This window comes from Centrocercus urophasianus, unplaced genomic scaffold (assembly GCF_019232065.1).
Source record: "Centrocercus urophasianus isolate 14NV4802_14NV808 unplaced genomic scaffold, USGS_Curo_1.0 seq_23, whole genome shotgun sequence".
NCBI lineage: Eukaryota > Metazoa > Chordata > Aves > Galliformes > Phasianidae > Centrocercus > Centrocercus urophasianus.
In genome coordinates, this window is record NW_024884789.1 from 16,459,656 (window position 1) to 16,483,482 (window position 23,827).

A 23,827-nucleotide genomic window follows, 5' to 3' on the forward strand; every position below is an offset into this window, starting at 1 on the left:
CTTTTCTACACAGGTAACATACAGAGACATCAGAAAATTGGAAACTGTTTGGATTATTTGGAAATTATGTGACCTGGATACTTACGTTAGAATCATTAACAGCTACTTGGAAAAGGTGTTGAAGTCCTTTGATAGTTTAAGAGCAAAAATTTTATTCCCAAATCTGTAGGATTTATGTTTAAAAAACCAATGTATAAATGTTCACTGTTACATTTCACAGCTAGAGCATCACTGAGATCAGCAGGTAGCACATAGATGTTTCAGAGTGATTAATGTCACCTTTTCAGGGTAACTTTTCACAGCTCCACGAGTTAGCAACAGCTTTTTTAAATTAAGCTCATCTTTGTTGTCAGTGTGACAAGTGAGAGTGAACACAAATTCCCTCAAAACAGGAACTCCAGAGCTGGCAGAAAGGACTATAAGTAGTTTGAGACAGCAGGGAATGCAGTGATGGAGAAAAGAATAGGAGCTACAGCATAAGCTCATATTACAGAGCCCCGCTAATAAAGTGCCAGTGGATGGTCAGCTACATCTATATAGCCCAGAGGAAGCCTGTACAGAAATAGGTAAGTTAAAAGCATTCTCTTCTAATTACACTGAAAACATTTATATGAAATAGAGGTGAATTTAGCATTAGAAACTGGTTTTAGTGTTCGTTTGGGGAATGAAAACAGCAGTGTCTTGGTATTATTGCAGGTTTTACATCTGCAAGCTTCTTTCACACAGCCTTGGCTAGCTATAGGAGTCATTATTGGTGAAAGCCTTTTTGGAGTACCAAACAGAACAGAGCTGCAGCCTGTAAGTACTTGAGAGAGTGTGCATTTGGTACTTTGCTAAAGTGCTGGTGTCAGAGCACAGATTACACTGAACAGGTTAAAAAGGGCAACAAATAAACAAAACACCCAAACCAGACTCTGGATAAGCACAGATGGGTAATGTTACATACAGTAATGAAAAACCTGCATTGCCCTTCTTAGAGAGAGAAAAAAAAAAAGAAAAAGCAGATGGTTTTTGTTGGGATTCTTCCGATTATTCCATATGATCAGACAGTGAATGTGTGCATCCCAGCTACCTAAACAACCCTGCCAGAGAATCTCACACAGTTCAGTTCTAAGGCTTTTTCCAAACTCAGCAGATACATCTTCATCAATATTGCTGTGTTTGGAGGTGGCCATACTACAGGGGAAAGTCCTACCCAAACTAATCCGCGCTCCTCTCAGTTTTTGTAGTAGTGTGATCCCATTTAAAGTGATGGAGGAGTAATTTCAAAGATAGGAGATGTTATATTTCTCAAAAACAGAGTGAAGCAGAGAAGGGACCTCCTTGCCCATCCCTTGCAGACACACAACCCTTTTCTGCAGTCCCCTGGCTCAAGAACAGTATCTGATTGGAAGCAGTGTTTTCTGTAGCTTGCTTGCTCACAGGACTACTTAATTTTTAAACAAGCACTGCTTGACAGCATTGTGCAAGTTTATTAAATCAGACGTAATGTGGGCTACCCTGTGCTTCCTGTGGTGTTTGACCAGCTTAAAATGAATTTATATCCTCCTCTCCTTGTAACCTGAAAGGCAAAGTCACCAAGCTAATGAATGGAAATAATTAATTTTAGAAGCTGAAACGTTCTCAGTTGCAATGGATGTGAAGCAGTGTTGACCGCTAGTAAGATTTCATTCAGAGATAACGTTGTTTCATAGATGGAGTTGTTTGCATTTCAACACCCCTTTGATTTATTCATTCTCACTTTTTGTACAAATTGTTTCCCAGATAATGCAAATGTGAGTGGTAATACTGGAGAATTATTCCATGTCTGTCTAGAAAGCTGAGAGGGTTTTAACCGTTTACAGAGTACAACTTCAAGATTTCCTCCCTCAGTTTCCATTTCAGATGACCATAAGCCTTTTCTTCTTTGGTGAAAACAGTGTGCTGGATGTTACTGTTAGTCTGAATGTCTCGTGATCAGTAATGCACAGAGGTTGCCTGACAGCAGTCTTCTCTGACTCAATTCCACAGGGACTGTGCAGAGTATTTCAGCTAACTCTGATCCTGATGCAGCTGTCAGGACTGTTGCACATCTCCTGAACTGTGAATCTAACAGTGGCGTGTCCGCATGCGATGAAAAATCACTTTGTTCTTTCCTAGCCTTTTAAACAGTATTAACAGTGTCCTCCTGGGTAACTGGCAAGGGTTTGGGGTCCCAAAACCAGCATGTAAGCTGGTTAATTTGAGGAGGAAGCTATGCTTTATACAACTGGAACGTTTCTGGTTCAGGATCTCTGGTTGATGGGATGTTTTCCTGCAGATGCTGAGCTTTCGCTCGTACTCCAGCTTCTTTCACATGAGTCCTCAGAAAGTAATACATTTTCCTCTGTTTACTATTTGCTGTTATATTATTATTTTCTCCTTGACTTCTTACTGTATACACCGTATCACTTTGTCTTTCCTTCTTTGTCTTGCTGTGTTTGCATCTATGCGTGTGTAAAATAGACGCTATCTTTTCTGATGCCAGAGCATGCAGTAGACGCCCCAGGAATTGACTCTTATTCACATCTTCCTTTCCACCTTTGTTTCTAGGCACCTTTTTTTCCCTTATTTCAGAGATAAGAAATCTGCATTCTGCATTTTCTTCCCTTTCACTTCCAGAAATGTTCTCAAGCTTTTTCTTCAGTACAGCATGGTCGATCCCACGTAGTGAGCTGCTAGGTGATGTGCTGCTGTATGAATGCATGTTGGTTTTTGTCTTAGTCACAACCTCCAGCACTAGAAATGAGATGAAAGTAGGACTGTTCAATTCATGTCTTCTATGCCTCTCAGTACCCAGCCATTCTCTTTGTGTCATCAGGGGAGAGACAGACCATGTCACTTGGCTTCTCTTTGCCCGAGCCACATAACCCTGTAAGGAACCAGAGAGTGATTCAGATATTGGTGATGGGGATAAAACAAAGGTGTTGTTACAGAGGGCAGCACTTGTCTAACCAAGACATCTGGCTGCATATTGCTTTGTTTCAGGGATGGACACGATGAATAAAATTCCTGACATCTGTGCTCTGTAAAATAGAAGCTGGGATTCCTCGTTAGTGAGATTTTTAGAAGAACACAAAAATATCAAGGAAGGTGCCTTGCTTAGTATTACAGACACATACCAAACAAAGGGTAAATACTCTATAAACTAAACTTCTAACCATTACCAATCTGTTCTCCCAGTATTTTCTTTGAATTAAAATCTTGCATCAGGAAGCTGACCTATACACCAGTAGTGGTACCTCACCCTCTGTTAATAAAAGCCCAACTATTGCCTTGAGGAAAGTAATAATTAATACTGTAAGTGCATTCTGAAGTATTCTGAAGCAGGCCAAGTCCTGGACGTGTAACACGGCTACGGGTTTTGAAGCTCCTGAATCGAGGCAGTCCTCAGCTTCTCCAGGACAAATGTTCACAGCATAACCTCATGCTGAAAAATCCAATGGTTGCCTCGTGTTCTCTTGTAGAGAAGGATAATTATGTTATACTTCTCATACAGAAATCAGTCTACCTATCTATCTATTTACCTATTTATCTACCTATCTGTCTATCTCATACCTTATCTGTGCATTACTAAAACCAGTAGCTTGTCATGGAAAATCTCACAAAATTCAAACGTAGGTTGTAGTGATTTCTGAATAATCTGATGCACCTATAAAAATACACAGAAACTCTACTGAATGCAGCAGATTTTCTTCATTTATTAATTGCAGTCTTCTCTAAGATAAAAGCAGGCCTCCTATTAGGGTGCTTTCTTTTCTTAACCCCCTTACCATATCAACCTCTGCAGCTGTTAGGGTTGCTCTGCACATCATTTTCTCACCATTCTTCCACTCTAATGCTTTACTCCGTTATTATTTCTGAAAAACAAAGCAGAAGCTTTTCACTAAATAAATCTTCTTTCCCTGCTTTCATTGCTTCATTTTAAATGCACTCACTGTTGCAGCCATTGCTGCTTGTAGTCTCAACCAGGTGGGCACCACACTCTGAGGAATCTGTCCTTGCAATGGTGGCTTTCCTGACCATAGGAGAAAAAAAAATGGAGAAAAAACAACACAGAATGAAAAGTTACCAGAGAAAATAAGCATTAATTGTGTGATACTTCCAGTAGAAAAAAAAAAAAGAGCAACATAGCTATTCTGCAATTACTTCCTAATTAACATCCAACATTTCTGAGAAGCATGTATTTGAGGGAGAGCAACAGAGATCAGAGGCAGGACAGAGCACTTGGACCTACGAGGCTTCTCTCCTGAAGTTAATGTTCCTGTTTCAGTCTGATTTGTCAGGATTTTATTAAACAGTGAGTAGATAACACAAAGTTGTTTAATTTATCTTTACCTCTCTTAGCATTTGGAAGGGAAATTTCAATGGTGTGATGTTTTCTACGTTTGAGGAGAAGCACATCCTTTAGATAGAGCTTTTCCTTGCTTTCTCTTTCCCTCTTTCTTTTAATAGTAATTAGACATCTGCTCTCTTCAGAAGAGTCATGAGCTGTTCTCCTTTCTGTCCAGTTTGTGTCCTGTGGAGGTACAACTCCTCCACAAAATCTGCTGCCTTGGATAGCTCAGATGGCTTTATTCCTAGACCTGTGGTTTTGGCTGGCGGAGTTCCCATTCATCAATATAAGCTTATCATATAGCTAATTTGGCATTTTAATATGGTCTTGTAATATGTTATGTAAATAAATCACAGTTATTCTAGTATTCCATGGGGTTTTCCCTACCCCTCTAAGTGTGGCACTCTGGCCTTTGCATATTTTCCTCGTTATAGATCTGTTTTATGTGCAATACATGCTAACCAGCTACATAATCAGATCTGCCTGGACACCTACCTGTGCAACCTGGTGCAGGGAGCCTGCTTTGCCAGGGGGTTGGACTAGATGACCTCTAGAGGTCCCTTCCAGCCCCTGCAATTCTGTGATTATTTCTCGTACAATATGTTTCTGGAGAAGGAAGGGCCACATGGATCTCTGGTGACCTGTGAACTGCTTGTAGCCAAACGTGCCTTTTGTTACCTGAGGAACAATGTAATAGCAGGGATTTTGAATGCTTTCCTATTTTCCTCAGAACACAACAGCAGACTTGTCCTGTGTCAGCCTTCTGTAGAGAAGTTAATCATGATTTTGAGATTTCCCAAGACGTCTGGTATGAAAGCTAGATCCATGGGCAGCTACCTAAGTCATCAGACTGAGTTGCTGTTGTGTCTCTGAGAGGCTCTACTGCTTGTTCTGCCTAAGTAAACTGATTTCTGTAAGGAAAGGCAGTTTTTGAGGTTCAACTTCCAACTATGTGAAAGAGGAGCTGTGCAGACCTGTAATTGCTGTTATGCGAAGCTTCTTTACTTTGGTATTTGGTCTTTGACCATAAAACTTAGTAAATTGGCTCCAGCCTTCCCTAATTTTACTGTATGCAAGAGGAAAAAGCCTCTATAATGGATTCGTTTCTGAATTTTATGCTCTCTGAAGACTTTATTTTTCTCTTTTTTGCCTCTGTAGAAACAGTTATGTGAGACAGTGTGTTATTTATGTTACATAAAGCCATGCTTCTAAGATCACACCAAAGAAGAGATGTCATACTGGCTTCATAAGGGAAAGTTTATCTTAGAGCTTCATATCTGGGGGGTATTTCTCAATGGAGATGCTTTTCATCTCCCAGAGATTTTCAGCAAGCGTTTTCTGACTCCAGAGCAACACTGCTACATTAGCAGAGATCACACACAGCCTCAATGCATCTCCACAGGAGGGCTGGGCTCCTGCCTCTTCTGCCACAGCTGCCAACACAGGGAGCAATTAATGCCCCACTGCAAATTGCTCTCAGTTGGATCCAGAATGATAACACCAGCTAGAGCTCTGCTGGCTTCTGCACGTGGACAAGTGGTGGTGTTTGAACAGCACCATGTTTGATGAACGCTGCTTGTGGGTGGTGGTCCCAACACATGCACACATGGCTGCAGTCAGCTTTGTTTTTCAGTTCATTTTTCAGTGCACCATCACGGGTCTGAGGTGAGGTTAAGGCTTCTGCTTGCCAGAGTGAGCTGGGAACAGCTGTGTGTGCTTTGGGACTGCCCAGGGAGCCCTGTCCTGCATTCTCTACTGGGCTCCTCTTGCCTCTTGTATTGCTGATGGCACGTGATGGACACAGTGTATCTTCTAACAAAGAAGAGAAACTTGACAGTATCTTTGGCTTCTGGAACGCTGGACTGCTTTTCTAGGTTGAAATATCCACCTAACTCAGAAAGCTGTTGAGACAGTGAGAAAAGCAGTGTTCAAGGAGTACCAAGTGCTCCAAGTTCTCCCTTTCTGACTTTCTTGAGAGGAGAAAGAAACTAAAACCTGGCTCATGGATGAAAACCACTGCCTTCATCAACCAGGTATCAGCAAAGAAGATAAGGATGAGCTTGCTCGCCCAAACAGATTTGGTGAGCCACTGGTACAGGCTGCCCAGAGAGGGTGGTGGATGCCCCTTGGAGACGTGCAAGGTTGGGCTGGAGCATGCTCTGAGCACCTGATCGAGCTGTAGGTGTAGCTGTTCTGTGCAGGGGAGTTGGACTAGGTGACCTCTGGGGATTTCTTCCAACTCCAATGATTCTGTGACTTGTATGAATTTTTAAAGTTATTTAAAGCTTTGTTCTATTCTAGTTACTTGGTAATAATTTGTAAATATTTTTTTGCTAACTACTGATATGGTGCTGCACTGCTGATAAGACAGGAATAATTTAATTTAAATGTCCAAGGGAAGGGGGGATGTCCTCTACGGAAACTATTTTTAATACTGTTTTATCAAATACCCTGAATCTTTTCTCAGTGTACTCAGCTATAGGAAATTGGCACTTGGTAGGTTTCTATTATGGCAGCTGGGGTGAAACTAGACTGGCTCTTCAAAAGTTGCTTGTTGAAAGGCACTGATCAGAACAGTCTGATTATGGAAAAGCGAGGAACAGAACTGCAAGAAGGACATTATAACTAGAGAGAAATGCAGCACAGAAGTGACCAAGAGGCTTCACGTGTGTGATGGCTAATAATTACAGGGCCTACTAAGTTGTCCTGTAAAGGCATAAATATATATTGTACCTCAAAAACAAGGGAGGACATAAGAGACTGACTTGTTTGCACAAATAGAGCTGTATAAAGGCACCAGTTACTTTGGCTTTACACTTTGGTAAGTCACCTCTACTTCTTAAGCTTTGGACAACATAAAGGTTTACTAATATTTTAAAATATTAATGGTAACTCCAGGTGTAATGTGCAATCTCTCCAAAACTGGTCTGATAGTTGGCTTTTAGAAAGCGACTAGAAGTAATAGCTTAGAAAAGACATTTAGAAAGAAGTAAAACATTATAGGCAGCAAGCTGAGACATCCACATTAATTATGCTAAATAACCACACAAACCTTATGGATAATGCATTACATACTTTTATATTCAAATAATTAATACATGATTACCAGAAGCAATTTCTACTTGATTAAATAGCTTCAGCACTTTTACCTGCAAAGGAAGTAGAATGTTCCAATTAAAAGAACTCCGAGAAGGAGAAGTGAAGCCAAGAGAACTGCAAACAGGTCACCTTTGGTTTGAGACTTGATGCTGGGCAACAGAACTTCTTCACAGCGTGCTCCTGTGTAATTCTCAATACACCTGGGAAGCCAAGTTGTATACAAATTAGAGCACTGTGTGTCATCTAGCATGAAAAGTCTTTTTGTCTTAAGTGGGGTGAGAGTGGGGAGAAGTTTATATTCCTTTCATAGCACACTTTCTCAGGGCATTTCCACCTGCCTCGTATTTCTGGAATAAAGGGAATTAGGCATGTTGGGCATTACATTTCTATTCTGATTCATACAGTTGTTCCATGAAATTGTTAAATTGTGTATTTCTCAATATGTTTATTGGATTAACAATATATCACGCAGTTAAATCTGCCTCTTTTATAGGTAGATTAAATGAAACCCAGCTTCTTAGTGTTAACCGAGTTATCCCACAGGATCTTATCTTGCACATAGTAATCATGCTTTCTTTTCTTCCTTTTGTGTAACTTGTTACTATTCTTTGTTGAAGAACTCCTTGGGAATTCACCTGAAGAGCTAAGACACTTAAATTGCAAAGGTAGTTTATTTCAGTGAAATAATTTGTTCCAGAGAATAATTCGTGCTCAGTGAATGAGAGACTGAATTGAAGGTTTCCCTCCTATGCTTATTTCACGTAGTGAGCTTCTGAAAACTTCTTCCAAAGAGAGGATTCACAATACATCAGAAGCTACAGAAGAAGCAGAAAGTTTTGCACAGTGCAGAAAAACATCTTGAACACTTATGTTTCTTTCAGACAAGGCTTGTTTGCACACCCAGGCAGTTAGCTTAGGCACTCTAGGGAGCAAGGCTTCTGAAGAGCTGCAAGGAACTAGCTTAAACTATTTATTATGCAGAAATTAGGCTGGTCTTACGAAATGACTACAGCCTGAACAAGTGCTCTGGGACTTCCTTCTGCCTCGTTATTGAGACATTATTAGGAATGAAAGGAACACATCAAACCTCCTCTGTTTGAAGAACAGCCCCATCCAATCTGAAAATCTGGTGTTTATTGAGAAGATTCAAACAGAGCTTCCTTCTTTGCTGGTAAGTAATACATCTGAGAAAAAAGAAATCCCATCCATAAGATGGATGCCTCCTTTGTGATAACAATGTTGTAGACAATCCTGTTGCATCTGATTGTTCTTGGGTAGTTTGCAGGGATGAAGAAATGAAGTATAGCCTTAAAATATGGATTTTGTATTTATCTTTCATTGGGTATAGAAACAAGCAGGCATTAGATGGCAGCTTGGGAGGGTAGTGGTGTCTGTATGTAACATGAAGATAGAGAAGACTGACTTAAGCAAGGCTGAAGCTTGGCCTGCTACTTTTGGAAGATGTCTGGAAGAAGTACAACAGCAAAACCCTTAGAGTTCCCAGAACAGCCTCCTGACAGAGCAATTAGAATCAGTGCCTCCAGTAGCCTGATGTCTGTAAGCAGCAGAAACACAAACATAACCAGAGACACAAACCAAAATGTGACCACGGTCTAGGGCTAAACGTGATGGGTTGTGTGGGGGAATTGTGTGGGGTTTCTTATGGTCTGTTTTAGTAGTAGTAGTAATAACATTGTTATTAGTAGAGTTAATATGATTAATAGTATTTTTAATAACATTTTTTATTGCACTGCTTTTACGAGCTGGGCTAGTCATTGCCAGATCTACTGTGAGAGATGATGACTGGGAATAAACTGAAGCAGCTAGACTGCTGTGAATGCTTCCAGGTGTGTAGGTTGAAAGAGAGCTCTGAGGACAAGACAGCAGCTTCTGTAAAGGCATTCATATAGGGATGGCTGAGTGTAGGTCAGGAACTGCAACAGAGACATTGAAGATGCCTTACTGCTTGTCATTAGCTATGAGGGGAAGAATTAGCATACCAAGCAAGTTCTTGTTGCATGTTGGGCATGTAGGCCAAGTTGGCCAAAATGGGTTTTATGCACAAAAAGTAAGCATATCTACCAAGGAAGACTACAAAGGAAACACTGGAGGTATGTATAGATGGTGCCACAAGGTGCTGATTATTATTTAATGAAGCTTCCAACATGTTTGTATCTCTCTGAGAATGAGCAATAACTTGTCACCCAAAGGAGATTCTGACCTACCTCTTACCCCTGGATGACAGCTGAGCCCTCTGCCAGGCCAGGCTGTGCTGTAAACCCATGAGCTGTGGTGGCAGCAGCAATGGCTCAGATATTACAAGGACAAGTACAGGGGTATGTCAGAGAACGGCAGCAAAGGAAGTAACTGATAGAGCTGTGTTGTTTAAGAGATTGCTATCGCCCTTCAGTATTCTCCATTTTTATTTCTTCTTGTTATGTTTGGTTTAAAAAAGAAATGGGGGGGGGGGAAATAATCTAAAATCATGAGATGTCTCAAGACTAAAACTGCAATAACCCATTAAATGAAGCAGGTAACTTAAAAGCTGCTGCCATTTAATACCATGCGACCTAATTCAAGTAACGTCAACAAATATTCTGAAAACATGAAAGTGAAATTTGATTTGCACTCCACATGACATATTTAATGTACAGTCTGTTTCCACTCCAGTCTGGATTTACTGTAAAGCTGAGGGATTAAACAGCATGCAGCTTCCTTGGTACGTCACAGTGTAGAACTTAAACTTGTCTGGTTGGGTGCCAACTGGTAGCTGACCTTAGGCCTACCTTATTTTGAAAGGCTTTGCATGCTGTACTGTACTCACAAAATCTAGAACCAAACTAATTATAAAATGGTATTTTGTTATTAAAACAAACTTGCTAAGTGGCTTAGTAATTCATATGGATCAAAATTATGTAGGCTGAAGATAAACTATTCTTCATTTTTCTTGTTTTTAGCATTTATTCTGCAAAATTTTCTTAAGGAATTTACTGCATCACAGAAAATGGAAAGCGTATTATTTAGTGACTACATTCTGTATGTATCTTTGTGTGTGTTTGTGCTCCTCTCTGCTTCTATTCCTGAAGGTCTCACTTGCTATTTCTGGCACTGAAGTCATAATAATCTGTGACATGGGCAACTTCAGGCTCTATCTGAGGAAAACGGGCTGAGCTCCGTAACGTCTTTAGTGATCTGAATTGCCACTGGCAGCTGCAAGGTATTTCAGATAAGAGATTAAAAAGGGGTTAAGGGGGAAGGAACGGCCAAGAAGGAAAAATGTCAAGCATATCTAAATCCAACAAATAGATTGCTGTCAGCATATCACCACGCTCACTTGGTATGGCTCCCAGCACCAATTTTCTGTGACTTATGGACTACTAGTTCAGTACTAAAGGTCTTCAGTACAGGTCTAAACAATGACATGAAGAACTACTAGCATTTCTTTTGCCACTGGTCAAACAGTCACCATTTACTAAGGACAATGTGAGACTTCTCAGAATTATTGCACTCAGCTGCTGGGAGAAGGAAAGATAGGCAGACTGCTCTGATTGCTTGAGATGATGCTCCAGATATTTATTGTAAGTATAGCAGCATTTCAGGAGCCTTTTCCTGAGAATCTGTAGCTTAACTGAAGAATAGAAATGCAGCTTGAGTAGGGCATTGTTCTGTAGCAAGTGAGAGAGAAATGCTTTGTAGAACCGAATAAAATAACAGGAATAGAGAAGGGAATATAATATTCATAGCAGCATTCTTGAATACCAGTGAAAACTGTCAGATAATGCTAGGCTAAAATGATACATGGAGAACAAATAAATAGGCTTTGGTGTAAACTGAGGCTTATGGAAAAGCTCTAGAGAATGTGTGTAAAGGGAGCTAAGTCAGTGGTCCCAAGGAAAAATGAAGCAGGAGGAAATAAAGTTTTCCTTCTAGCCAAAGGAAGTTGCATAGATAGGATTAGGTTAAAATCACAGGATTGGAGAACTGTTGAGATTCAGTAGACGGAGCTGGCATAAATCACCCATGGAAACCATATTCATGTTCTGCTTAAAGATAAACATGGGGAAAAGGAAAAAAAGGAATGCAATGGCAGAGTTGCAAACAGGTCATTGAGACTGTGGCAACTTTCTCCTAAATAGAAGGCAGAACCAGATCCTTAAGGCAGCCCTAAGTCTTCAAGAGGAAAAGAGTCACGAGGCCTAGGATTCAAAGGAGAAACATTATAGCAAAGGATAAAATATCTACGCTAAAGAAAAGCAGGTACAAAACTTAAATATCCTGGATGCTAACTGTATTAATTCTTCCTAGATGCAAATTTTAGAAACATTTCACTTGTCTTGGCAAATCAATAGTATCTGCTTTGCAGTGTGCAATGGAGCACACTCAGTGGCTGCAAACAAGACAGAAAAGTAGCCTCTAACAAGCATGTGGTTTAGGAACAAAATCTGGGCTCATGGGTATCTATATAGTGTCTTTTAGAAGCAGTCAGGTTTAATAGACACAACTTCCAAAGTCAGTAACAGCTCCAGGTTGACCTTGTTTATAATGGATGCCTAAAAACAGACCAAAAGTTAAGCGTGACGTGTTTAGAGTTGTTAAATATGGCAGGTGCTTGAATGAATGAGTACAAAAGACACAGAAGCCTGCTTCTTGGCTATACACGAGGTGAGGAGGTTATAACAATTACTTGTGGTCACCTGGCTGGGTGTTGCTGTTGCACAACAACATTTGTCTGTTGGCTCTAAATGGTCCTGCGTAGCATTCCAAAGTTGATTTGTTTTAAATGGGGAAAAAAAAAATCTTCTCTAGGAAATGAAAATCTGTAACGCAATCAGATTTGAAAGACGGCAGCCCTCAGATGTTTGAGAACAGTCAAGACTAGACACTCCTCTTTCAGAGAGCATCCAGGCTTCTGCTTTCCTTGATGCCAGCACACACCCACGTACGCGCCTGCACCTCTCGTCAGATCAGATGAGCAGCTCTTATATATGAACTCAATATAGCAGCTGTGCTGGAGACGAAACACTGACAAAATACTCCAGTCAGAACTACCCACAGCAGCGTCAATAAAAGGTGGAAGGAAATAGACTGCATTGAATTAGATGACAGGACATGACTAGCAGGCCTAAATTACAGTTAGAGATCGGATCAGAAAGCATCAATAAGAAAATAAGCACAGCAGTTTCCAGTAACACGAGGCGTTACTGCAGTCTAATTTGCAGACACACTGGCTGCCTGTTTTAAGTGAGAAGGCAGGGTTTCCTTCTCTTCCAGACTCTAAGGTGGGTAGCACAAGCAATATCTGACAGATTAAACATTGGAAGTAAGATTTGATTCAGACGCACTCACAGACTTCTCATTCCTTATTATGTGACAAGTGTTGATTTTAATTTTTCTTTAGTCTTCTTTTAGTGAGGAAAAAACTGCGTGTTACCTGATAGAAAAATTGCTTGCATGTACAAAAAGCTCTAAGTAGTAAAAGATATCTGAAAAATGAGCTGTGTGCCAATGTAATCAAAGTTGTGCAGCTGACAGCTTCAAAATCACTGTAATCTTTGGTCTGTAGAACTCTTTAACTAATTCATACACTACAAGGGCATCTAGTAAATATGAAAAAGACTTCAAAGCCTGGGTCAATAGGCAATGGCAAAGTTACCTGGAAGTTTTTAAATGGCTTTAAAAAAAAAATTCTGCATCCACAGGATTTTCCAAACTGATATTTCGAAGCTGCATTCGTATCCATAGAGAGTAAAATAAATCTCATGCTACTACTGGAAATAAGTGGAAAGAATTGATTATTTTCCCTTAGCATGCCATATGTGATGTGCTTTGCATGATATCTGGTGAGCCTTATAACTAATATGTCTTAAGCTCATGAGATAATGTAGGAATTTCTATTTTTATGTCTCATTAAAAATGTAATAATTAACTTTTTGGTTATATGTTTGGTGTGTATTCTAACTTCTGTTTGTAGCTTGCAAGCAAAAAGCAAACTTGGAAAATACTGACAGGACGGTTTTTTCAAAACAGTTGTTTTCAAAATGCAGAAGCATGGTTTAGAAGGCAGGGAAAGAAGCAAAGCCCAGTAGTCTTCAGCAAGGTGTAAATTCTGAGGATTGGTGGCACAGCACGTATATCACATGTGGGGACATTCAACAGTGGATGAAGGTCCCACTTAAGGAAGAACCACACAAGGATGAAGTGTACAGAAATATCCTGATGGCTTGTAAAGTCATACATCCTAAAGGATACATTAACTGTGTGTTCTGCTCTGAAAATGTTGAGTTGGGGGGGAAACAAACAAACAAACCAGCAACAACAACCTGTATCTTCTCTGAAATGAGAAAGAAGTTCTCAGGGATGTCCTGTGTAAGACAACATGGAAACAGCAGAACTTCACCTCACAATGAAATCTTAATTCTGCACTGCTTTAATTAATGATGATGGGACAGCTGCACATCAGGTGCTGAGGCAAACATCTTTCAGCCCAGCATTTTGTGATACACCTGAGGCATCTGCTTTCACAGCCTTCTCTGTTCTGCTGTGTGTTTGTTTATTTAGTATGGCTGAGCATTCCCAGGTTTGAAGCTTATCTTGCATATGGTGACAGATGTGCCTTTTGATGCTGAGGTCATTAACTCTGTTAGAAAAGGAACAAAGGAAGATGGCAGCTGAGCAAGCTCATGTTTTAACGTAATCAGCTGTATTTAAAATCTGCAGTGTTGTGCTGTGGGAGGAAAAGAAGGTCAACTACTGTTTTATTTATATGACATCTCTACGATGTATATATATCTAATTCCGAATGGATATTTCAGCATAAAGAACTGAAATATCCAAAAGTGAACAGTGTCTCTTAATTTGCTAGGATGCAAGGAAACGTCTTTCTAAAGAACGATGCAGTTTTCCCATTTATGTTGTCAAATCACTTCCAGTGACATCACGTCAGGTAAGCTGGACTATGTTTAGCTCAATGCATTTGTCTAGATGAATAACTTGCCAAGGCAAATGTGTTTTAAGGTATTTTGACAGTTTGCTGGTCCGTTCTTATTCCATTTGGCTCTTTTAATCAACACTGTGCTAACCACGAAGCAGTCTGAATCAAAAAGCTGCTGCTGTTTTTGTGTTGGTGGGAGAGATCAACTGAGAACACCTGGAACTGTCAGCGGGCTCTGCAAGAAATCTGTATCAGAGAAACTCGGAGCAACTGTGCGATGCTGTGGTTCTGTGCTGCTGACAGTCCTGAAATTCCAGGGTGCAGAATATTTTCCTGAATTCTGCTGAATAGCGATGCGTTTTTTTCTGTCGTTTCTATTCACATCACTGCTGATTACTAAGATATCTGTGTGTAAACAAAACCTTTCTCATCTATAATTAGCTTTCTCTAACTGATTAAGGGACATGCTTAGAATGAGGACATGCTTAAATAGAATGCTTCTATTTAAACCCTTATAACTTCATAATCAACCAGTAGGTACAGAGGAAAAATACTTGATAATTTAAATGCAATAAGATTGCCTGAGTGTAATAGAAATGTTCTTAAGATGGTACTTTTCTGCTTCAGCAGATTACAAAATGTAGCACGTGAATTACAAATGACTTCATTTGGAGCTTTTTTAAAGTGGAAGTTATCTATGCTGAAGCTTCTTGTGCTTGCACTCCTGAAGAATGACTTCTGAATATTTGTTACTTCTTATCTACAGTTACTTCATCAAATATGCCTTCCTTATTATGCAGTCCACCAACAGCCAAGACTGAGTGCTTTGAAACCATATAACTAATGCTGTTCAGCCTACTTTCTTTGCACATAAGCATTTAAATATCAATAATAAGGGATTCCTTCCAGGAAAAAACACGCATCAATCAAGGTACCCGAAAGGCATGTTTTACTTTGTGTATGCATGCAGTATGTGTTTTACATCACAGAAGTTGGTGAGGCTTATGAGCTATAATTACATCACTCTTGTGCTTTATCCTTGTTTCTGGATTGGATTCATTGTATGACACTGGACAGTAGACATGGCAGTGATATGCTGTGCTTGTGTTTTAATTGGCATTTACTACAGAATTCCTTTTCTCTCCTCGTCTACCAGGTGAGCTTGCATGCCTGAGCTTGCTTGTTTAGATTGAACTGTCCCCCACTAAACAGAAGAAATTCTTGAATTAGGCACGTTAGAAAACATTTTGTTTCCTTCTTCTGTTTCACCCGATTACTGTTACTTATAACTCAAGACTGAAGAGGGAACAGAAGCTGCCACAGGGAGGAAAGAGGTGGCATCCACAACTATAGGCAGTAGGTGTCTGAATGTCTGTTATGTTATGTAAACCTATAAAATTAACCATAATTTAGCTCCATGAACAATAATTCAGAATTAGTAAATGCAGAACCATGGCAATTAAATTTTAATACGGCATCATTTTATGTATTGGTGAAAAAGAAAATAAAAGGATAGGTCTGTATTTATACAGGGAATCCAAAAGCAGGACTGCAGACAACGAATGCAAAAGCAGGACTCTGAAGGGAAGAATGGCCCAATAAACTAACAGATATCTATATTTACTTTGTTTTACATTTGCCTAGATGCTTCTTCACCAAGTGGTCTTTGGCTGTTGCTGCAAATCTGCCCTTTGAGCATCTCCTTGTGATTCAGAGAACATGGTAAGGCTTGGCTTGTATTCATGGGGGTTTTTTGCCTTAAAAAATAATATTCTTTTTTGTGCCTCCCATTTTTCTTCATGTCAGGCCATTTTGGCATGATCAGAATTTTTGCAGTGTAATTCACCTGGAAGAAAAACTGGGAAGGTACTTTGCCACTCCAAATACCTTGACTTACACTTTATTCTCCATTCAGAAAAGGGTGTTTTGTTCCCTTCTGTGTTGTAATGAGGGGAGGAAACGTGGCTTTAATAGAGAAGTCATCCTGAATTCATACATAACTGAGTGCTGTTGCATCCATCAAACAAATATACCCCAGGTATATTCATTTGGTTTTCCTTACTGTCATCTTTGTGGGCTTGGTAAGTTACGTGAGTGTGAACTACTGAGTTTCAGACAGCCATCAGTAACAGTTATTTTCTTTCATTCAGTGGTTTAACAGTGCATTCTTAAAGCAGCAAAATGGAGAAACAGTTTTGAGACAGCTACTATCCAGTATTTAAACACACAAAGTTTAGTTTCACTGACCTGCAGAATGGACTGGGTACAGTAGGAATCATATAGCAAATGCCTCCATTTAGACAAAAAGATCCATAACTGGTGCCACAGAGTTCTTCATGATCTTAAAAATAAGACCAAAACAAAGAGTGAAAAATTGAGATTTCTGTATTTTCATTAATAATTACACTTTAAAAAAAATTATATATATATATATATAAATAAAATACACATGTGTGTGTGTGTTTCAGGGACGAGTTGTGGTGCAGCTTCATTTTAAGAAAAACAAACCAGGGCAAAAAAAAGCACACTAAGAACAAATATAGACTCAGTCTTGCCTCTCAGGCCATCAGTGTAGAGCACCATTTATCTTGCAGAATTGTTTTCTGTAACTGTGACTATATAAAAAAAGTTGCAAATCTGTCACCATTATGAATAAATGCAGGAACTTTCTTGTGCCCAGAGAGGAGCTTTTGATTCTCCATTGCCTTTCCTGACCATCACCCATACACAGTTAAAAGATACACATGACATGGAAACCAGTTTGTCCTGCTCTAGTGGCATAAATCATTTTGAGCTTAACTAGCTTCTGTGAGAGAGAAAGAGTCAGTACAGATAATCCCAGAATACTTCCAGCTGTGGTTCAGGTGCATTGGGTGCTGAATTATAGCAGCTGGACACCACCAGTGTTAAACAACTAATCGAGCACCTAGCAAATGAAACTACAATGTCTTGATCAAAAGAAAAATAGAACAGCCTTCTGGCATCGCAAGCCTGAGAAGTGTGTTACCTCACACCTTAGGTGTTGTTTGTGCTGCTGTTTCTCCCAGAAGTTGTGAAAATCAGAATTTGCTGTCTCACTACTTATGTATAGAAGACATGCTCTGTACACAATATGGCATTGTTTACAAGGAATCAAAACTTTCATTTGTTTTTCAGGAAACAAGTAGAGCTGTGGTTCCCCTTTGTTCCTGCAGGCAAAAGTGAGAAAGTGTGGTCAAAGGCATTCTGCCTGAGAGGGCAGTAAAACTTTGTGTGTGGAATAAATCTGGCTTTTCTAGGAGTACTGGAAAATGTTAGCCACTCCTTATGCTGTGCAGCAACCACACTATGCTCCCTGGCATGCACTGGACCATCTTCAGTAATTCCACTCTCCCCATCTTTTATATTTTTCCATCTTAGCAATGTCATCTGGTCATGGGAGTGTGAATGGAGTCCATATCTCATTTTAAGACCAAGGCAGTTATAGCACAGAGATCAGCAGGGTTGAAGTTTCATGTTCATGCTATCCAAGTGCTACCATCCAAATGGTAACTGGACCTTTTGGCACGTGTGCAGATAAATTAGAGACCTGGAGGAGAGACATAAGCCTGGAAAGATTATTTGTGTTTGACCTTATTGCACTGGTTCAGGATGTGATATAACAGAAACATGTGCTCCACCTCATGTCATTAGGAGGGAAATGGAAATTTATTTTAACTCTGAGGCTTTCTGTGCTTGTCTATTGGCAAATAATTTACTGCAAGTTGACCATGGAAAGACATTTAGAGTTATTTTGCATGGGTAACTGAGTGCAAAATGGCAACAGAAAACATGAACTACAAATTGTTTCATTTCAGTCTACTCAAACATAACAGTGAAACTTCTGTGGCAGTGCAATTGAATTGAAGGCCACATTCTTCCTAAAATGAAAAGAGAGAATACTGAATACATGAGCACTGCATCAAGATACCAGCACCAAGTGAGAAAAGGCAAAACTCTCAGTCTAGACCTGGCCTCAGCTCCAGTTAGTGTCTGAGGGAGTCGAGTGTTGAGATTCTACCAGTTGGAAATGTGAGACAGGGTGAGCCCCACAGAAAAAGGATTTCAGATAGCTCAAGAAAAGCCTTCAAAGGAATTCTTGTGAGAATTAATGGGAACATATTAACTGCCTTATAAACCTGCTTTACAGTTGTATGCTTTTTCTTTATGCAGACAGAGGCCTGTCTGACTGTCTCAAACTGGTGTAGCAGTGGAGCACTGAAATGAATTAGATGCCTCAGTCATTCAGGATTCAGAGTATTTAGGAAAAAGATCTTCTCACTGTTACAGTGTGATCCATGTACTGGGGATCCAACTGGGCATTTTTGTTCTGGAAATACACCTCAGGTAGTCTTATAAAAAGCAAGCCAGAGAGAACAAGAAGTGCCTAGGAGGCCTTCAAAACCTTTTCGAATGCAATTACAGACAATTCCTCTACAGGCTGTTTCTTTCTAGAGCTATGCTTCATTCTGATGCTAAGGGGAAAATTGTAACCTTAATTCTACCAAACACCCACATCCATGGAGGCCAGGTGCCCCGTTTTACAAGTAAGTGTGCTTTTCATTAATACCATATTACACATGAATCCTTTGCTACTACTTAAGTACTCAAGTAAAACAGTATTAAGTTGACCACACAATTATGAAGGAAAAGAAAAGAAAATTCAGGATACTCCAACAGTAAATAAATAAATACAAATTGGTTTCTACTAGTAGAGGATTTTGCTACTATTCTAAAAGGTGTATTCTTGTATTCAGTACCCACTGCACCAAAATACTGCAGTTTGGGTCAAATTTGATAGCTGTAGCTTTGTATTTGTGGGCAGGAGTGCATGAAAGTAACAGTTTAACCCTTTGAACTTATAGTCAATGATGCAGAAGAATATAACAGAGAATCAGAGGAGGTTAAGTGCAAGGAAAAACTCAATTACAATAACAATGGGGGAATATGTTACAATTTGTCATGTGAAAATGCTAATCGTACATTTTGAAAGTCAAATGCATGCTACATTCAGACTGGTATTATCAAGATAGAGAAGTTTAACAAGTCAAGTGCTGATGAGAAGTTAAATCTTTTGCATTTTTAATTGCCCAATTAATATGATTGCAGAAATGCTATCAACATACGTTCTACACAGTGTTTATCTGCATTCTGATATATCCTTCTACGTGAGAGATTAAAGAGAAGACACAAAAGTTTTGGTTTTTTATTTGATGTCTGTTTTTGCTGAAAGGGGGGATGGAAAAGAATGTAACAAGATTGTTCCTTACAAAGCTAAACTGATTATTTAAAACTGGCAGAGGTAACAGCAGCCTCTAAATACACTGATTTCTCTTTTCAAGGACATTCATGAACACTTGTCACTAAACTATCTTGTCTATTCCCATTTGATTTTTTTTTAATTAACTTGACCATCCTATCTATTAGAAAGAAAAGCAAACGAAGGCTCAACACCACCTTAACCCTCAGAGAACCAAATTAGCCTTGATAATCCACATGGTGACTCAAGTATAGTGCCTGGTCCGGAGGACAAAAGTCTATGGACTGCCCAGGCCTGAAGTCTGCTAAAACAAAAGGGGAAATGGGGGGAAATGTTGACCAAGAATTGCTATAGCAATTTTCCTCACTTGTAAGTGAGGACCGTATGCTTATTGATCACAACCCATTAAATACCAGGACTGAACAAAGCAAACTTTGAGCATTTGTTCCACTGACAGGTTGTAAGTGAAGACATTCCCATGCAGCACTTATGATGATCCCAAGGGCAGCTGTCAAAATCAATGCAAATTTAATGAATTCTCATTATATATATCTATATATATGCAAGTAAGGAGCTGGAAGAAATTACCTGTTCGCATATTATTCCAACAATTCTAATTCTTGGGCAGAAGCTATTCTTCTAAACGGCACCTAAAGAGAAACGTGTAAATGCAGCATGTCATTATTCATCCCAGTGACCTTTTCCCCTCAGGAAGCAGCTACTGGAATGCATCTTGCAGTGCTGCTGCTACGACATTTGTTGTACTTTGACAGCAGTATTACATGTAAATTCCATTAGCTCAAACTTAATGGCAAGCATTCAAGCATACTGTTAACTTCTAAGGGCAAGGCCACAGAGTGAAAACAAATTCACACCAAAGCATGCTTACATACCTAAAAGTATTGGATTTAAAAGTGGACAATCATTTATAAAATACGGAATAGAAGCTGTCAGTCTCCACTGAAGCCAATCTTCACACTGCTAAAAAGCAACCATTCTGCCAACTACAAGCATCTACTGCTATATTGTTTTCTTTGAAGGCATGCTCAAGGTTTACCATACCAAGTAAGTTACTAAACAAGCCTCGTGTGGAAGTTCTTACTTTTCAATGTTTTTTTTTTTTCTTTTTTTCCCCCTAATTATATGTTAAAGTGAAAATAAAATAATCAGACAAATTGTCTTGTATTGGAAGAAATGCTAGGAGTAGCAGCAGTAGTATACTATTATTTTACTAGCAGTAAAATAATCCTTATTACTCTCTCATTTAAAGATGTAGTATTTATTCTCCTTGAACCTGGAAGTTCTCTCTCAATTAAATGATTTATTCCCACTAAATGGTTAAATGCAATAAAATCCCAATTTTACCAGAAATAACTCCAGTTTCTAGTGCTACAAAGGAAACTCTCTGTAGAAGCCCATCTCAAATTTTGTGTTTTCTGTACTTACAACATAAGCACACAAGTCTGTGCATCACCTGAACAATCCAAGGTGATGTACGTGTGGACGTACATTTCTATTTTGTGTTTAAGCTCTAATAAAGTATTGTAGGTTCAGGTTTAAGATCACTTCTAAGAGAGATGCTGCTGACAGTACTCATAGTTGTGGTGCTTTGTTGTTTGTTTAAGACTCTAAAGTAAATCATTAGGCAGTCATGCATTTACAGGTAAATGTTTTTCTCTTCATTGCTTGTTTCAGTCTTACCAGAGTTGAAGTATCAGAGTCCTAATCAGAGCAAACCAGGCTCTCCACCTCGTTAGAAAAATACACTGATCTATTGCTATACAAGGTAAACAAATTGTTATAGCAGAAGTTGTTGCTAAACCTGATTCTAACTTGTTTACATCCGTGCCATGAGCTAGTATGTGCAACTAAGGGATCATTTGTTCATCTACTCAACAGCTTCCCAACTCAAAGTCTTCTTTTGAGACACAACTATATCTTATGCACACAGAAACTAGGAATGCAAGACTGTGCACGTTTAAAAGCTTATCTTGCATGCACCTTGGGAGCTTTTTGAAAGATTACTTTGTGTACCAAATTAGAGTATTTTAATCTAAAGTTTAATACAGTCTGTTCTGCTTTGTACCAGTTTAAATCATGGAAAATCATTCAGGTCAGTTCTATCTTTTTTCCTACTTCTTTGTTATCTAAACTGGTGTGAACAGTGACAGTAACAATGTATTGTTTGAAAGATTACTGTTTATACATTAAGGTTAGGTCACCAATGCCCATAGAGATAAATATGGATACTGTTTTAGCCTCTTCAATTACCTCAAAGCCCTGTTCATCTTTATGTTCATAATCTGATTCTGTTACTAAGGGCTACAGTTTAGGAAAGGATTTAAATTGTGTTCAGAATTAACAACATCCTGGTCCCCTGTAAATCACTAAGTTAAAGCATGTGTACGTACTTTGCTGAACTGTGCCTGTGAAGGAGTAACTCAGCAAACGTGTAATCCCTGCTGAATGCTGCAGAAGTGACAGAAATACCAGGTTACAATTCTACTGCAGAGAAATCACAGATTAAAGTGAAGCACGTGGGGGAGAAAAAAAAAAAAAAAAAAAAAAAAAAAGATGCACTTCTTTGCTTCTTGGGCAATGAAACACTGGGGGAAAGGACTACAGTTTTTTTTCTTGTTGGGAACTGCTACTGGATTTCTGGGCAGACTGAGGACTCAGACACAAAATTGTAGTAGGTTCAGGGCTGGCAAAACTATGTGCTAATATACATGGCTGGGAAAAGCCTTTGGAAGTCATTAAATTTGTCTTTAAATGAACCTGTGCGCTTTGCTCCCCATATACTGAGAACAGTGAGCTGTAATTATCACTTACGTTTGTGTACTTTTAATGGTTAACTATTCTAAGTATTCATGGGTTGGCATCCCCAGCAGATGGTAGCTGGAAATCTTAATGAGCATAGAGAGATTAAAAAAAAAGCCACACTGAACAAGGATCTGGATTGTGCTTTATGGCTCTTTGTTATCCAAGCATTCTTAAAATTAATTTCTAGTGAAACTCTCCCCCCAAATTAAGATCATTTCAGTCAAATGACCATTTCACACATACACTGTCCCTTCATTTATATTAAGGTATACCTTGCCGAATAGGATTTTACTGCATTATGTATTCTTTTTAAGGGGGGGAAAAAAAGTAAAATATCACTCAGTCCAAGCTGAAATATTTGAGTACTGGAAAGAAAAAAGGGAGAAATGTTGGGAATTGTGTCAATCTGCTAGTAGGCTCCTGGCTTACATTCTAAGATGTGTCCTTGATATTTCCCAAGGCAGTGAGTACCCCGCAGCTCTTATTTCCTCCAAGAGCTACCTCCAAGTCTCGCTAAAAAGAGTTTATTTTCTTATTCAGGTGGCAACTTCTAGTTACCCTGATTACACGAGGGCCGTAACTGATGTCAGCACAGCGGTCAGGGATCAGAAGAGAACCCAGCCACCTGCAGCAAACCAGGATCTCAGCAAGGAAACCTGACAGCACGTTTACAGCCAAGCTTATCGTCCAAAACCTCCTCGCGAGGACACAAACGAGCCGTAAGAACCTGAAGCGGAGGTAAGGCAGCTTTGTGGGACGCATCCCGCGGTGGTTGCCTGCAGCTCACTACATATAACGCCGAGCTGCCTGCCCTGCGCGCAGCCCCGCTTACCCGCACGGCCGTGCCGCCCCTCACACACACGCAGGGCGATCCGCTGAATCGACGCCGCCGCTAATCTGCATCATGTAATCCCGCGGCTGCTCTCTGTACGCGGTTATGTAATGCCGCTGTCTATAAAGACGGAACAAAACAAAACCACAGGCGGAATGTTAACAGCCAAGTATTCCAAGCCCCGGCGCGGCGGCCGCCCTGACAGAACCCAGCCCAGCCCCAGCCCAGCCCCGGCCCGGCCCGGTCCGGCCCAGCCCAACCCTGACGGCCCCTCAGCCTGGGCCCGCAGCGCAGCCTGCCGTCCCACCGGCCTCACCTGCCCGCGGACAGCGACCGCGCAGCGCCTCCCGCCCCGCGGGGACCCAGCGGAGGGGGCGGGGCTACCGCCCCTGAGGGGAGGGAGCTACCGCCGCCCCGCCCCGCGCTCTCGCGCCTCACCTTCCCAGGGCCGTAGTACTACGGCTCCCGCCGTCCGCCGTCGCCCATTGGTTCGGCGGCGCCCACGTGACA

General features: G+C 40.1%; 2 protein-coding genes across 5 annotated transcripts in view; one reads left to right on the plus strand and one right to left on the minus strand.

The window, feature by feature from the left end:
- TMEM266 (transmembrane protein 266) overlaps positions 1-23,827 on the plus strand; it is a 107,328-nt gene that overhangs the window by 1,197 nt on the left and 82,304 nt on the right. Inside the window, exons 2-4 of one of the 2 annotated variants that reach the window (XM_042824131.1) lie at positions 16,029-16,106; positions 21,358-21,448; positions 23,026-23,223. The gene's annotated coding sequence lies outside the window, so the exon portion shown is untranslated. Of the gene's footprint in view, positions 1-15,972; positions 16,107-21,357; positions 21,449-23,025; positions 23,224-23,827 lie in introns of those variants that run through there. The other variant, XM_042824130.1, reaches the window with a different exon arrangement.
- Positions 119-23,712, minus strand: NRG4 (neuregulin 4). 3 transcript variants are annotated; one of them, XM_042824141.1, is made up of 8 exons: positions 23,634-23,712; positions 23,318-23,437; positions 20,251-20,312; positions 16,632-16,725; positions 7,504-7,653; positions 3,957-4,036; positions 3,792-3,897; positions 119-2,890 (listed from the first exon to the last, which is right to left on the minus strand). In XM_042824141.1, the coding sequence occupies exons 3-7, from the start codon at positions 20,258-20,260 to the stop codon at positions 3,854-3,856; spliced, it is 378 nt and encodes a 125-aa protein (XP_042680075.1). In that variant the 5' UTR covers positions 20,261-20,312; positions 23,318-23,437; positions 23,634-23,712; the 3' UTR covers positions 119-2,890; positions 3,792-3,853. The 3 variants fall into 3 exon arrangements, with proteins under 3 accessions (XP_042680075.1, XP_042680076.1, XP_042680077.1); XM_042824142.1 differs by lacking the exon at positions 23,634-23,712 and adding an exon at positions 22,074-22,131 and having other exon boundaries at positions 23,318-23,527; XM_042824143.1 differs by lacking the exon at positions 23,634-23,712 and having other exon boundaries at positions 3,792-3,878; positions 23,318-23,521.